Source organism: Notolabrus celidotus, chromosome 22 (genome assembly GCF_009762535.1).
Source record: "Notolabrus celidotus isolate fNotCel1 chromosome 22, fNotCel1.pri, whole genome shotgun sequence".
In the NCBI taxonomy this organism is placed as follows: Eukaryota; Metazoa; Chordata; class Actinopteri; order Labriformes; family Labridae; genus Notolabrus; species Notolabrus celidotus.
This window is the reverse complement of record NC_048293.1, coordinates 12,739,022-12,756,154: the sequence shown is the minus strand read 5'-3', so window position 1 is coordinate 12,756,154 and position 17,133 is coordinate 12,739,022. Positions and strand designations below refer to the sequence as shown.

The 17,133-nt window shown below is 41.3% G+C and overlaps 1 protein-coding gene across 3 annotated transcripts in view; it reads right to left on the bottom strand.

Annotated features, from left to right (window-relative positions):
- The window catches only part of LOC117806028 (pleckstrin homology domain-containing family G member 3), a 39,214-nt gene extending 23,963 nt beyond the window's left edge, over positions 1-15,251 (bottom strand). For 2 of the 3 annotated variants that reach the window (XM_034674687.1, XM_034674688.1), the window contains exons 1-2: positions 15,059-15,250; positions 5,547-5,614 (exon numbers count right to left, since the gene is read on the bottom strand). In XM_034674687.1, coding sequence (XP_034530578.1) covers positions 5,547-5,595 — 49 coding nt within the window. In that variant the 5' untranslated portion in view covers positions 5,596-5,614; positions 15,059-15,250. Of the gene's footprint in view, positions 1-5,546; positions 5,615-15,058 lie in introns of all 3 variants that reach the window. The other variant, XM_034674686.1, reaches the window with a different exon arrangement.
- Positions 15,252-17,133: the final 1,882 nt, after the last annotated feature.

The window sequence follows — 17,133 nt, the reverse complement described above, 5'->3', positions numbered from 1 at the left end:
GTGTTTTGTTCTCTAACCAAATCAGGGGCTCCGAAACAGGAACAACACAGCCTGTATCTATGTTTAACATGCAAATGCTTATCCTAGAGCTGCAGGAACACTGATCACCCTACAATGACTCTCTCTCTTCACTGGAAACAGATAACAGAGGACACTGAGGCACCGAGGCTCTTCATATTTCCCTTCCCGTTTCATCTCTTTAGTTAAGTCATTTCTAAGCATAGAAAACAAACAGTAAGAGTGACAGCACTGTGGACTGAACAGAACGAGCCTCTGCCTGCCCTGTTAGTAACCGTACACACAGTACGCCCCTCCTGCTTGATTCATGCTGACTCATCTATCAAATGGTGATGAATTGGAACCAAGTGGGTAATGAATCACAGCTTAATTCATGTTGTGATATTGCTCTAGACACTAACTTGATAATACCTGCTGCAACTACATAATAACAGACGGTAAAAATGTGTAATATTGGTATTTCCAAAACTCAGTTTCGTCACATTGAGTCATCAGGGAAGATTATTCCTTGTTTCCTGGTGCCTGGTAATGTCTTGGCAGCTTCTTTACCCTATTTCATTCCCCTGAGGACAAAAAAGGATTTTTACAAGAGCTGATGAATTAGGATGTGTAGATAAGACTTCACTCTTGTATCTTTGACAAAAAACATAGTTTGAGGCACATTCTTGTTGTCTTTTCACCCATTTTTCTTTACGTTCTTGTGGAGATTCCCACTGTCAAAAGAGAGAGCTTCCACCTCTAACATTAAAGCATCCTATAAGGCATGCTAAACCCTTATTTCCTAATTGGATGATTAGTACGTTCACTCACAAGCAAGAAAAAGAAAACAACTACTTCAAACTAGCTCTTAAGCCCACCGCTGATCCTCAGAGCACAATGCAAAGTGTGTGTGACCCTGTTTCCACAGCAGGGTAAAGAAGAACTCATGTTTTGAACTACATTTCTAAGTACAGCACTTCCGCCCCTCAAGATCCACTCTGAACTTCGATCGCCAACACCCCTCCGCAACCTCTGGCAATCATCCCACCGTGGCTGTTGGGAGACGGTGAGTTACTTTTGTGCTGATCCCTTTGGGAAAAAAAACTCCTCCCCACCTGGCAACGGTGAATGGCTGCCCTTCAGGGGGCCAGGAGGCACAAGCATAAAGGGTGCCTCGGAAGATTAGGCCCAGAGTCTTCACAGACCATTATCAAACAGCATGAGTCAGAACATTGGAGATTAGAACTGAGACCGATGGCCTGCACTGATTTCATTATCCTTGGATGGAGGGAGGAAGAATTTAGGTCACTTTAAAGGGTTTTCTGCTTTAAATTGTCCTTCTTATGTGCTGCCTTTGACCTCACGAGAAGCTTTTAATGCTGTGTTAATAATCAGCCTGAAGGTCGGTAAATAAACGTCAGTGGATGACAGAGGCCACGGACGCACGCGCACACACACACACACACACACACACACACACACACACACACACACACACACACACACACACACACACACACACACACACACACACACACACACACACACACACACACACACACACACACACACACACACACACACACACACACACACCCCGAACCTGCATGCCACACCAGCTGTCAAGGTCAAAAAGCTATGCTGGGAATGCTATTGGGGAATTCTGGCGTTTAAAAGTGAAACTATTTTGTGTAGTCAACACTATTTCACTCAATTAATGAGCCTCTTTAAGCACTGCAATGCTATTGCTATACTTTTAGAAAGTTGCAATGTTTATATAACTAAGCTAAGCCCCTAGGATAGACAAAAATGTTGGTTGATAAGCCTGCAAGAATAAAATACTACAAGAGTTAGTATTAAAAGTTGAAAGAATCAATGTTTGATTATTTGAAATTCAATATGTCTGCACCATTAAAAACAGGATGAGAGAGAAGGGACAAAATCACTTGACCAGCGTTAGAGTAACATATTTCAGAGAGGCAGAATTCTTAAATTACCAAAAAATACAAAACTCCTCAAAAAGCTCAAATTTAATCCTGTGAACCTCCCCTGTGCTCGACCCTGGCTCAAAAAGGATCCAGCCGTGCCAGCTGACCTCAGTGCATAGGCATGTGATGATCCACTTAGGAAACTCCTCCATCAACAAGCCCCCCCTGTAAGGACCCTTCAGGCACTGACACACAGAGCAAGCTTTGGATCTTTTCACATTTTCTCCAAACAACACACACCATCTGGGCCCTGAGGTGTGAGTCCATTGTAAACTTTACCACCAATCTGACAGTCTACAACCTAACTGCTGTCCTGTTAACGCCTCTGTGCAGAGTGCACACAGGTTGGAGGCCGCAGCACAGCTGTGTGAAGTGTGCTGGGGAGAAGCTCATTGAAGAGCACTTCATTTACTTCACACCAATAAGTTAATGTCATGCAGTGCTATAAACGAAGTGATGCTGTTTGTCCAGTTGATAAGACCAAAAGGAAGTAGCGTCCATTACCAAACACAGAACAGCTATGACTTTTCATGCTACAATAAATAACAAAACCATAGACTGTATAAGCAATGGACGTAGTATCCGTGACGTCACCCATCTGTTCCTGAGCGCTGCATTGAAGCCAATCGTCGCAGCCGTATTGGAAATGCTAATCTCAATCAAACTGCTGGCGAGCTTCGAGCCTCCTAGCCAACAGCTACAGTGCTCCCGCCTGTCAGTCAAGTCAGTCATGTCCTTAAATGGGCAAAACTTGTAATCTTAATATCTTCTGAACATTTGCGTTAGAAAAACACCACCCGTACAGCGTGTGCTGATCATAGACTGTGTAAAATATGGACGTAGTATCCGTGACGTCACCCATCTGTTTCTGAAGCGCTGTTTTTAGACGGCAGCCATATTGCTGCTGTCGAGCGATTGTGACGCAAAGAGGCGGGCTTTGAGCCTCCTAGCCAACAGCTACAGTGTCCCCGCCTGTCAATCAAGTCAAAAACATTCACCTCCCCTACAGTTTGTGCTGATCGAGAAATGAGCTATCCAGACTACACTCGTCTTGTGTGCCAGACTGTAAACATGTTTATTTCTGCTGCAAAGATCCTCTTTTTTTAATTGGTGTGTGTGTGGTTTGCGTTCTTTCTGCAGCCAGCCTCAAGCGGATTCTCGATGAACTGCAGTTGATAACACTTCGGCATGGGCTTCATATTTTGAGACCGGAGGTTGCTGCTTGGGAAAAACACACGACTAATAACATAAATCCCTACATGCAACAGTATGTAATTAACATTACCAAGCAATTATTGTGTTTTGTGTCACATCTGCACTGTTGTGTAACCAATGGAGTGCCTGATTACAAAACACCACATGAATGTGAGGTGCTATGAAGGAAGAGTTTTATTGATTCAAATGAGTTCCTGCTAGGCCGTGTAACAGCAGCACCAATAGCAGAGAGCCTGTAACTAATGTGGGTAATGCAGCGGAAGAGCTCTATAGGAGGAATGCCATTGAAAGAAGCTGTAAAATCATTTACATTGAAATAAAATCTTTTGAAAGGAGCTAAACAAAGAAAGGAAACACAGGCATGAGGAATTCATTTACAATTATGTTGCAATAATAGCTCTGCAATTTAGTGATTTATATAATCTTAAGAAACACCAATAAGATGTTTTGGACACAGGATAATGGGGCAGCTGGGAGTTTTAGGGAGTGTCAGTGCATGTCTTTAAAGTAGAACAGGAGTTGCTGCAGGCTCACCTGAGGCTGACTGTGATTAACGCCACAGGCTATTAGGCAGAAAAATAGTTCCAGTCCAGGAGCTCCCACTCAGAGACGCAGCCATCCATCCCTGCCATTATATATCTATGTCCACAAGCCTATGCCCACTGGTCTGGAAAAGCTGCAGTGAATGGAGATGATCCGTCCGCCCCCCTCCAGAACCCCTTTAAAGCTGTACAATCTGCACACACAGCTACATTCCTGCCTGGGGTGAAGTAGGTCAGAGGGAACCCTTATCTTAAAAAGAGATGCTTCGTGCTGCCTCAGGACTGTTGCCTTGACAGGCTGGGCATGCACTGACTCCTTTAACGATATAACATGGGTTGTACAAGTATGATTATTACCCCACACAGGATATGACCTAATACGTTGTCTCTCTTGAGTCCAAATGATTCCAAATAGCAGAGGTGATGATTCTTGTCCGCACAAAGTGTTCACAAACAACATTTTCCTCATCCTTACTGACCTTAAAATCGCCAACAAATTGACACCAATTAATCGGACAGTAGTTGACAGCTAGCTGGGGCTTCTTCTGATTGGATTAATGATGTGAATGAACGGTAGATGACATATCCGGACCGACTTTAGTATAGCACTGAAATTGAAAGTAAAACTTATCATGAAACCCTACTTATTCCACACTTAGTCATATTCAATCGCAATGAGGAAGCCAATGGTCTCATGTCGCTTTTGATTCTGGAGGATGCCATCTTAAAAAGATTTGACCCTTCAGGGGAATTGGTGCTGGATAGTCACCACAAGCTTTTTATTTGTTTACCCTCACCAGTCTAGGGGGCTTCCCATCAACATGTGCATTCCTTCTGCCTGTTAACCAGATCCAATCATCAGCTCACACAGATTACCAGGAGACCTGCCCCCTTAATTACCATCCATCCATCCTCAGCAGGGGGGACAGATCGGTCACACTTTAACTCGAACTGGTCTACAGACAAGATCAGTCTGAAAATGTTTCAACTGAAAGTGAGGGTTCTGTCACGCCATGGTGATTTCACACAAGACATCTGATCTTCAAAATGAGCTGTAAGAATATGTAGTCAGTGCAAAAGTGGCCTTTGGAGGAAATAGAGATGCAATTTTTCATGAGGGCGGCACACGTCTCCCCCAGCCAAAAGCCTCCGCAGGCCAAAGCTGAACTAAGCGGACAGGCGTAGAGGAAGAAGGGAACCATTCACACACTGGTATTCTTCAGCCAAAGTAGAAGCCCAGCGCCAAATGAGTTCAGTAGAGAGGAGAGGAGGTGCGGGGGCAAAAGGAGGGGGGGTGAGGTTAGAGCATGCAAACAGATACAAAGGAGCACTGTGTTAATGCTGTGGCTGAGTCTAAAGATAATGAACACTAAAATAATATGTAATTTGAGTTGCCTCCAGCATACAAGGTCAGCAGCGCTGGCTAGACCAACCATCTTGGCTGTCTGTGATTCTGACACTTTCTGGTTTGATGTGCGAGTGTTCAGGGAGTTTTAGCAGCATGAAAGAGGTTGGCCGAGCTCCACAGCCACACAAAGAGCCTCTCTGCCAGTCTGGCCTGTAGGAGGGGAGTTCATTGCTCTCAGCCCTGCCTCTCAGAACATCGACATTTCCTCTTTTCTTCCATTTCAAGCTTTTTTTTTTTTTCCATTTACCTCTGCTGTACTTCTGTGTTATTTCAGTAAAATATTCTGGGTAAGCAGATATACCATTAGGAATAAGCTGACTTACTTAAGACTGGTTAATGCATGGGCTGCAATTACTAGAGTGTGGGTCATACTAGATATGAGTGCATTGATCTTACCTTCCCCCATTGGGCCCTGGTGGAGAACAGAATGGGACCCCTCTGGCATGGCACTCTGGCCTCTGGAGCTGAAGAACAAAACATGTGGGGTCAGACAAAATCCAAGCACTTCATATCCAGGCTTACAGTAAGGCCTACACACATTGTGGAAATGTATACCATTATGAGTGAGCCTTTAGTTTCTTTGCTTTTTGTCAGGCTTCTTCAGTCTTCTGTTTAGTGAGCGGTGCTTTCTTTACTGGCCTAGCAGGGAGGGTAAACTCTATTCAGGTCTTATATAAAAAGGAAATTCTTCCCATTCCCTTGGTCACTGCTCTGCTTAGGCTCATTCCAACTGCTTGCTAATATATAGCAAAGCTGAGGGTGAAGGTATATACAATACAATACAAGGCAACAGTGAAAAGAACTGGTGCTAATCAGAGAGGGGTAACAAGGAGGACAGTTTAACATCACCTGAGTAACCCCCCAAAAAATCTAGCAGGGACAAGGCAAATGTTCAAACAGTTACACTGTTTTACTGATGCCAACACACTGGGATCCTATCTCACCCCCTTCCCCACAACTCCCCCATCACTTACTTCAACTCTACCTGTCCCATTGACAGTTCCTAAGTCCCTGAGTCCCTGAGCTCCACTGTCTCATAGGTTCCTCTGAGCTGTGGTCGTTCCAGACTCCAGCTGATACGGACGTGCTGGACTCAAGCGGCAACAGCTACTACAACAACTACTCGTCTCATCCAAGCGCCAACCTCCGGTCTAAAAATAGTCCAATGCGGAAGTGCTAAAAACTGCACTTCATCGAGGATCCGCTTGAGACCGGCTCCGGAAGTACAGGAAACCACATACACACCAATTCAAAAAAGGCGATCTTTACAGCAGAAATAAACATGTTTACAGCCTGGTACAAAAAAAATGAGTTTAGTCTGGATAGCTAATTTCTTTATCGGCACACACTGTACGGGGGGTGAATTTTTTTCTAATGCGGCAATTTTGAAGATATTGAGATTATGATTCTTCCAATGAGAGGCACAGCTGACTTGATCGACGGGGTGGAACACAGTAGCTGTTGGCTAGGAGGCTCAAAGCCCGCCTCTTTACGTCACAATTGCTTGACGGCAGCAATATGGCTGCCGCCGCCGATTGGCCTCAAAACAGCGCTTCAGAAACAGACGGGTGACATCATGGATACTACGTCCATATTTTATACAGTCTATGGTCTCATCAATATCATCGCTCTCTCTCTCTCTCTTATTCTCCTCTATCCCTCTTTCCAACCCCAACTCGGTCAAGGCTGTCCAACATGAGTCTGGTTCTGCTTGAGGTTTCTGCCTGTTAAAAGGAAGTTTTTCCTTGTCGCTGTAACTCGCTAAGCAATGCTCATGGTGGATTAAGGTGGGTTAAGACTAAGTCTTATCCTGTCTTTGTGTTGGGTCTCTGTTGATAATTTAACTTTGAGTATGTTCTAGACCTGCTCTGTTTGTAAAAGTGTCTTGAGATAATATTTGTTGTGATTTGGCGCTATACAAATAAAGATTGATTGATTGATTAATGCATCAGTCATGCATATAGTTCAATGGTTTGTGCTGTAAAACACAATTTAAAATCGCCTTTACAATATGGCAGATCATTACAATGAATATGAACAGCTGTGCAAAAACATACAAGTTATTTTTAGTAAATCTTCTGTGGTTGTATATATTTGTCAAGTAAGAGTGACACATCACAACAAAGCTCTCGTGACAGTGCAACTGCCCTGTGACATTAAAGGTTCACCAGTGGCATTTATTATTCTAATCCCTCATGCCAGGCTGCTGCACTGTTAATGATGGATTGTGTCCCCTCGGAGTTCCAGCGCTGCAAGGTTTCTCACATCACTGCTTCTGTGGCTCCTTAAAACAAATTAACATGGCAAACTATGCATGAGAACTTGTCTCCCTGTGATTGCTGGTGAGCCTCCGGCCTTTTAAACATTGCATTCTTGGGCCAGCTAGATCAGAGACGCAGGAATTCTTCAGGGATTAGGATGGGCATTGTTCCTCGTGCACTTGCTGGCCACTGTGCCGAGCTGACAGCCAGGCCAGGCGAAGCCAAACCCGAGCACAGTGGCAGGAGGTTCACCAATTAAGATGTGCAGGAATGCAGGGAGAGAAATCACAGGGCTGGATCCACACTGCCTCACTCCAGGAGCCCTGCAGCAGCAGCATGAGCTTGTTGACTGGACATCAAATCACAACAGGTTATAGAGGAAACGATCTGTTAGAATGAAAAGTGGGCTCTTTTTGGACTCAAAAGCAATCCAGGTTTGTTTTTAATTTTACCATAATTAGCACCATGAAGCCTTGTTTTTATGACTGGGTTCCTGATTATTTCTCATGATCAGACATGGAGACACAACTGCAAGCAGCATACAGAAGCAGGGCGCATATTTCTCTCCATCAACTTATATTCCACTGGTTACAGGAGCTGATGCACCAACTTACCTTACAAGTCACCAATAAAGGTAAAGAGGGAGCCGACTTTTAGCAGAAGAACACATATCAAAAATCAAAATTTGAAAAAGGCAGGGTTTCATAGGTTTTCTGATGAAGGAAATCCATTCAGCATAGGGCTGGGCGATAATTTGATAAAATGTATCCCTGTTGCTAGTTACAAAATAAATTAGAATAGGTTCCCTCTTTAGGATTTGGATGCAGGGCTGGGCGATAATTCGATGACAATAATTATCATGATAATATTCTTCTCAATCTAAATATAACAAATGTGCGATAAAAAAAAAATCGATACATTTAGCCTTGTAATTAGACGCCCCTTTCAGGATGTGGGGAAAGGAAGAGGGGCAACTTCTGCTGTGCATTTCGAACACGTTTAATGTCTTTCGTACAACTGAACACTAAATAACCGTGGTGCATTCACTGCACTGTGGGAAACAATATCACTCTGCCCAGAACTCTTGGCAAACTTAAAAGGGATTGCACTTCTCAAGCAATACTCTACTAAACTGATACAAAGAATATAATTTGATATATATTTGTTGTAAATTTAAATCAAATCACACAAATTACCTCAACCTCAGAAAAATACGAATCTTCAAACTAAAACTGCACAAAAGACCTGCTTCCTGTCAGCACCGTCAGAAATGATGGATTCAAGAAGCTTATCAGAAAACTAAATCCTAAAAACAAGTAAACCAACAGTCTGGTTTCTTCAACTTTCACTCGAGGGAAAAAATCTGCCTTTAAATTGAACTGAAATAATGATTTGATACTCATCGTGATAATTATCATTATCAACGGATATGAAAATGTTATTGTGATAACATCTTGAATTAGAGCTGGGCGGTATTGAAAAAAATATTCGATTAAACCCAAGGCTATGATCATATGTCCCAAGACTTGATGTACACATGCATTCATTTACAACTTCCACGGGTAAGTTTAGGCAAAACTCTAGTCTAAAGAGGAGAAATTCAATAATACATCAAACTATCAAACAACAAACAATCATTTAACCCTCCTGTTAAATTCATACTCAGAAACAGCAATAATGTTCCTGGGTCAATTTGACCCGATGCATATTTAATTATCCAAACATGTCAGAACCCATATTTGCAAATATGTGAAATGAACCATTTGAATTCTATATGTTGATTTAATCTGTTAAAATATTTTAACAATTTCTTTTAGATTTTTTAACTTTAAAAAGGGTCAATTTGACCTGCAACATAACATGAGGGTTAATTCCCTTTTCTTTCTTTTTTTTTTTACAATTCAATACTTGTAATATAATCATCAAAAGTCGTCATTTGTATCAGTCCTGCCTTGTCTTCAACTTTGATCCGACTGATATCAAGATAAAGGAGAGTGAAATCCTTTTAGATACACAGATTTACGCTCAGTCAAAGCGGCACTGCTGCATTGACATTCTTTGAGAAGTAAGCCTCCTCAAAAAGTCTTTGACATGGCTCGGCCAATTGATTTTCAAGTGGCCGGTTAGTTTGCGTAAGCTGCAGGAGAAGTATACATGTCTCGGGCCGGCCATTGAACTTGTGTTTGTGAAAAGTGAACTAATAAAATTCTCTGATAATCCCACCCACCGTGACCTCTAAGCTCACCCTGAGCTTTATGACCAGACCAAAACTATGCTAATCTGTCTTTCAGTGGGGATAGACTAACCCTGTTATAGTGTTGATGTCTGGGTCTTACAAGGGTTTTTCCAATGTCTTATCAAAAGCTTTTGGTTGGTGTAGAAAATGGATTAGCTGGAAGAAGTGAAAATATTTTACAACGTCAGCAAGATTCAGTGCAGTAGCTTTACTTATTACCTCAACACATCTGGTAAGAACTCAACAATCATAACTCATTAACCTACCCCTCCTGTTTGCTGACATATGGCGATTCTGAATACTTGTTTTCCTAAGGAGGAGGCAAAGTCAGATTTCAGATCCTAAAGAAAACACTGAGCACAGGCTAACATTCATGCCAAGCTGGCCACCTGTGCTTGAACTGGCTGCTATTTTACACAAATGGACAGCATTTGGTTCCCACTGCTGATGACTGCATTACCCGCAGCATGAACCTCCCCGCATGGGAATCTGCAACTTGCCCCTTAATTAAAGACAGATGCTACAAGAGCCAATCTGATGGTTATTAAAAGAAAGAGCTGCAATGGATCACTTCTTCAGATGGGCTGATAAACGTCCTTGTTCGTCTAATCGCCAGGCTTTGTGCTGATCCAGGCAGTCAAGGCCTGAATTCCTCCCTTTTAAACACAACAAACAGATGACTATGTAGGACAGATGCTGGCAAGATACAACACACTCAGATTTGTTCAGAGTCATCACCGCAAATGTGTTAAACGCATTACCAAGGGATAATACACACAGATAAACAAACCTTGAAGCAAGACCTCAGGCCTAACATGTTAAAAGAAAAGGGTCCTCTGGGGGGGTTGTCTATGTGGTGTGCTTTTCAACTCTGACACTCAGTCAAGGTTGTGGGAAAAGTGAAACCACTGAATGTCAGAAGGGGAATGAATACTCTGCTCTAGGGGAGACTTGTCACTTTCTCGGTTTCTTCAGGAAGGGTACAAATGGCACAGACAAGTCATGATAGATATGACATCATATATTACTTCATGAATGTTAATTTAATGACTTGTTTACACAAAGGTTGTTTTTATTTCCAGAGAACACCTCCATCTACATGGCCTCCAATGATGCTCACAGGTTGGATAAAGGCTTGAACAAGCATCCAAATAGAGCTGGGCGATATTGAAAAAGATGTTATTGCAATAAAATGTTTCATATCAGTCTATATCGATAATCATCTCGATAAATATCAAATCATTTTTTCAGTTAAATTTAAAGGCAGATGTTTGCCCCCAAGTGAAAGTTGAAGTAACGAGACAGTTTGTTCATTTGTATCTGGATTTAGTTTTCTGATTAGCCTCTTGAATCAATCATTTCTGACAGTGCTAAGAGGAAGCAGGTCTTTTGTGTAAGAGAAGATTTTTGTGCAGTTTTCGATTGTAGATTCGTATTTTTCTCAGGTTGAGGTAATTTGCGTGATTTGATTTAAATTTACTAGGGCCCTATGATTTCCACGTTCACGGAATCGCGGACGGAATCGCGGAATTGGCCAATACAAACGGAATCTACTGTTAAACGCGGAATAGCGCGGAAATAGACATTATATGACTGAAATGCTTTCATCATGAGGAGAAGGAACATTTGTCTGGGGAAATGTTCCCAGGGACCGCTCATTCGTGGCACCACCCGTGCATCTCCTCACAAACACTCACCTGCCCCCTCCTGAAATATACAACATGTCCAAGTGGCCACCAGAAACAACTGCTAAGTCAGAGCTGAACAGTTCCCAAATGACTTCGATGACATGCTTTTTTTTTGCAAATTCTACCAACATACTGTTAACTGGAAACGTAAAAATAAGTGTGATGACCACTTGTCGTCCAAAAGCCATGTGACAAACTGAAAAGAACACTGCTGCTAATGCTAGCCAGGCCAACCTGCACAAGCAATGCTTGTCTGTAAGCTTACAGACTTGGCATTGCTGCTCCAAACAAGTAAGCAGATTCAAGAAGAAACTTTGTTGAGGATTTTGTTGCAATGTGTACAGAGGCTGACATCCCACTTATTCACTGACACAAACAGAACACACTATATGGTGGTAAAATAAGTGTAAAGGGTAAAAAACAGGAATTCTAAAAAATGTTAATGGAAAAAACAGAATTTGGGAAAGGGATTTCATAGGGCCCTAATTTACAACAAATACATCAAATTATATTCTGTGTATCAGTTTAATAGAGTATTGTTTTAGAAGTGCAATCCCCTTTAAGTTTACCAAGAGTTATGGGCAGAGTGATATTGTTTCCAGGCAGTGAATGCATCACGGTTATTTAGTGTTCAGTTGTCCTACGGTCGTGGTGGACATTAAATGTTTTTGAAATGCACAGCAGAAGTTGCCTCTGTGCTCTTCCTTTCATAAATATATAACATTTTTATTGCACACTTGTTATATTTATATTGAGAAAAATTATATCACGATAATTATCATTAACAAATTATCGCCCAGCCCTACATCCATTCCTAAACTAATCCAATTTATTTCGTAACTAGCAGCACGGATGCATTTTTCCTCATTAGGTACAAGACGATGGGAAAATGAGCTATAAATAGTTCAGAGAATTCCTGCTGTACGTCTCTCTAACAGCATGAAACACATCACATCATGGTGCGTTCACTGTCTGCCCCTAAATGGCCCCGAGGAATCTGGAAGTATGACATAAGCCCCCTGCGATGTCTCAAGTCAGACATAGTGGTGTAGGTTTCTATGAGACGGATGTTTACGTTCAGAACAAATAAAAATCCAACCTGGCATGGAGGTTAGAGGTCCAGGGTCCTACAGGCTAACTAAGACAGACTCTTTATTATTTCAGCAACGGTGCCATGTTTATCTTACAAGACCTCTCCCTCACCCTCTAACCCTGTCTACCCCAACAAATAATATCCCCTGACAAACAGCCTTTCTGTGAGTGCCCTCTTTCCCACATTACTCCTGCATTTTGTGCCCTGACAAACAGGCCTTAAGAGATGAACAGCTTTTCATTCAGTGGGAAAACAATAAACCCGCTCAACCTTGCTTCATCTCAATCCAATCCACAGCTTCCACAAAAAGGGCCGCCCTAACCCGTGACTTCCCACAGACACTCAACATATGAGCTTCTTATTTGAGTTCAATGCTTTCTGAGCATGCTGCTTAGATGTGGCGATAAGTGATCCATCCTGATGAACACCCTCAAGGCACTGTGAGGAGTCTTGCCCATGTGGTGCACGTACACCCCAGCCAAAATAGCCCTTAATGGGAGAATAATCATTCCCTGCTGTGCTGGAAAAGTAGAAAGAGCAATTTTCACCTTCCAGTCGGTGACCTTTAACCACAGAATGCATACCTGGCAAGCCGAGCTGGCAAGCGCCATCTCAATTGGCAAATGACAAGCGAAAGCCTCCAGTCTTTTAACATTATATATGGTAGAGGAATGGTAATGAGTTGTCGAGTAAGTAGTCCTTCATCATGTCCTACAGTGTCTGAAGAGGAGTGTAGAAAGTTGCCAGGTAATAGTAGAAGGCAAGTCTTCAAATAGATTTCGAGTGTGTCCATTTAAAGGTACAATGCAACTCATCTGCAGGCGAACAGCTCCCTTGTGCCTTAGTGGGGACGTGTTAACATCACAACAACAAAAACAGAGTCAGACCTCCCTTGGGTGTCTGGAATGCTACATCACTTACGGCCCACACTCTTCACTTTTAAACAAACACAAAGTTGTCAGGCCTCCTTTAAAGTCCACTCTTTACTTTCAAAGTGTAATACTATATGTAACTTGAAAGGTATTTGCAATATCCATCATAAGTAGCATTAAACTAGCACGACTCCACTGAAAAACAAAGATGGTTCTTTATGAAAGGCCAAGTTTTGAAAGTAAAAGCTTTCTGTAGATGAATCCACCCTTGAATTCTGCAGTCCTGGTAATTTTTTGCACAGCTGCAGACTTGGGAGGAAGGGATAAAGCGCCAACTCTGAGATCCAAGACACACTTGGCCAGTTTCCTGTCTGGACCACCTTGAAGAGAGCACCGTTCACTGCATTTAGGCAACATTTATCTGAAATGAAGTTGAGACCGTATTGTCTGAGAGGTCAAGTGAGGTCAAAAGTGAAGAAAATGGAACTTTTCACTGATAATTGATTGATTTTGTCGCATTCTTCTTCATCAGCTGGTGTGCAAAGTCATTGACCTATGAACAGGCTGCATTTAAAACCTTACTGTGTCTCAATGGGGTGCTCATTAGAAAAAACAATTAGGTTTTCCTGGGGGCCAAGTATGGGCCCCATGGGGGGTAGTGATGGGATACAAGGAAAGAGGAAATAACAAATGATTCAACTGGAGCAAGGAGTTGAGTTTGTCACACAAGATAGGTCAGACCTCAGTGCTCATGTGGAAAAATGTCATCCTCCTCCAAAAAGATCAGGAAAAACAAAGACTCCAGCAGCTGATCAAAGTTCACTCAGCAGAGAGGGTTTTGTTACAAAGACAAACATTACTTATCTGACTGATACTCCTGTCCCCTGCGCGAGATATAGGTTGGAGGTTGTGGTATAAGAAAGAAGCTAAAATGCACCTTACATCCAAAAGCAAAAACAGGAAGACGTATTTATTATAAAGGAATATACTGAAGTTTTTACACAAGGACTTACAAAAGCGGGTTCCTGTGCGAGCTCATGAGCGGAAATCATGAGTATTTTACATTCATGTGTTTAACTCTGTCTCCCTTTGTGAAGGGCTTTTTAAGTTTATATCACTGATAAAAAACATTTTGAGCTCTTCAACTTAAAGGCACTATGAGGAGTTTTTCCACCAGCTGAGAAACAGACTGAAACCAACACTGATGCCTCTTTATGACCTTCAAAAGCAAACAAAATCAAAATCAACAACACTAATACCTTCTCTGTTGTCATTTTTAATGCCTTATACCACTCAGAGGGGGTAGGTGTCACACCACATGATCAACATATGACTTTAAAAACATCCTCTTTGGCTGTTTTCATGGTAAATAATCACATTGAGTGATAAATCTGGCTGTTAAAAGACAACAGGGTGAGGTTTTTGTTGAAAACACTACTTTTGCATGTACAGAACAAGAGATAAGCGGTATCACTTTGTCCACAATGGGGCACCAAAATTTATATTAATCAAAAGTTCCTCACAGCAGCTTTAAATCTGACTCCGTTGTCTCAGAGCAGCTGAAGACATGCGTGACAAAACTAATAAAATGTCGAGTTTTTTTCATAGTCCACACAATGCAAAAGACGCAATAGCAATGCCAACTTAAAAACACAAACTAACTAACTCATCTGATGTGAAACTAACTTAATGTGTACCAAAGCTAACCTCAACTCAGCTAAAACGTGTTAAAGTTTCAAATCACTTCACGTAACTTACCAACTTCCCCAACTTCTTTCGTGCCACCGACTGTTGTCCTCGGTCGAAACTGTTGTTCCTGTTGTTCCTTGGTGAAAACAATAAAGGTACTCCCTTAGTTTCTTCTTATCACATGTTAAAAAGCCTCTCAAAAACACACATCCCCGTCCAAGTCATCAGCTCTCACTGCGTCCAACAACTGAACCGTGCGTGCTGCATCTTTGAAGACTGGTGCTGCGTTCAAGACGCGTCGGAAATATAGCGACTACGAATCAGTAATTGACACAGGAAGAGAATCTCTTCAGGTTCTGGCACATTTGGTATTTTATTTCCGTATCTTATTGCTTTACCTACCTTAGTGATTTTCAAATATTTATAAACAAAAAAAAAATAGTTAAAAAACGAAGTATCTGTAAGGTACGGTGGCCCTGAAGGACAAAACAAATTGACTGTAAATGTATGACCAGTATCACCTCCATCTGCAGGAGAAAGATGGTTTCTTCTCAGAGTCTGGAGGGTCAGTTTATTTATAGCCACCATGAACTAGTGAAGCCCATTACAGATGTGCATTAGTCACTTGAGGGTGTACTCCACACTTTCTCTCCTAATTCAGTGTAGGCCAATATACTTTATAAACTACTGACACAGCAGCAGACTAGAGAGTACGTTTATTTTCAGGGAGAATAGTGTTGCATGATTTGGTGTTTATTGGATGCAGGTTGAGTATTGAATCAGCTAAAAAAAATATTTTCAAAAATTTAAGTGAAACTTGCAGTTGAAGTATGCAGTTTAATCTATCTATCTATCTATCTATCTATCTATCTATCTATTTATCTATCTATCTATCTATCTATCTATCTATCTATCTATCTATCTATCTATCTATCTATCTATCTATCTATCTATCTATCTATCTATCTATCTATCTTTATTTTTACAGTACCAAATCACAAATTTACAAAAGATGAAACACTTTAACAAAGTTGTTGGAGAAAAATTTAGATTTTGGAAAACAAATTTACATTTAAGAAAACAAAATTACAAAATCCAAACACTTTTACCAAGGCCAAAACAAATTTACATTTAAGAAAACAAATTTACAAAATCAAAAAACACTTTTACAAGCAGTGATACAATTTTACAAACGCCGGAACACTTTTACCATTTCTGAAACAAATTTACATCTATTTTTAACAGAAAAGGAACATACCAAATACTGTAAATGGTCTGGGAGTGATGGAGTGAGGGGTCATTTAGTTTGTTTGGATGGAGAGAAACCAAACAGAGCATCGTTTGATACCGGTACTCCGTTTGGTATCGGATCACTTCCGGTGTTTGGTACATTCCCTTTCCGTTAAAAATGAATGTAAATTTGTTTCAGGAATGGTACAAGTGTTCCGTTGTTTGTAAACATTTCTCACCGCTTGTAGAAGTGTTTTTGTTATTTTTTAATGAAAATTTGTTTTGGAAATGTAATTTTGTTTTATAAAATTAAAAAGAAAATGTTTTCTGATATGTAAATTTGACTCCAACTTTGTAAAAGTGTTTCATCTTTTGTAAATGTGTTTTGTCCTTCAGGGCCACCGTAGTAAGGGCTTAGATGTTGAGAGTTTCTAATTTACCAAGGGACGATGAATGCACCAGAGCACCGCCTGTTTTTGACAAGACATGAGTCGTTTCTGCATCTGAACATCTGTCCTTCAGAGTCAGATTATTTTAATCATTGCCTTTTTCATTTTTGAGTCAGATCATTTAAAATGAGGAAAAGAAAGTCATTTTTCCTGATGAAATGAATATGGTCTTTCCACAGGCTTAGCTATGTGTGCAAACCAATGACAGGCTTGTGAAAGGACATAACAAATGGTAACCCTGTCAACTAACATTTATGACGGCCAGGTCAGTAGATTTGGGGGCTCACAAAGGATGGCTTTAGAGAATCAATTGAGTGGGTGCTAATTTGGTGGTTAAATAGAGAGAGGCGCTTTTGCTTTGCACCACCCCTCTCTGTCCCGCTCCTTATGTTTCTTTAACGATTCCCATGCAAACTATGAAGAAAGCAATATGCTGGACCAATTCAATGAAAGAGTGAACACATT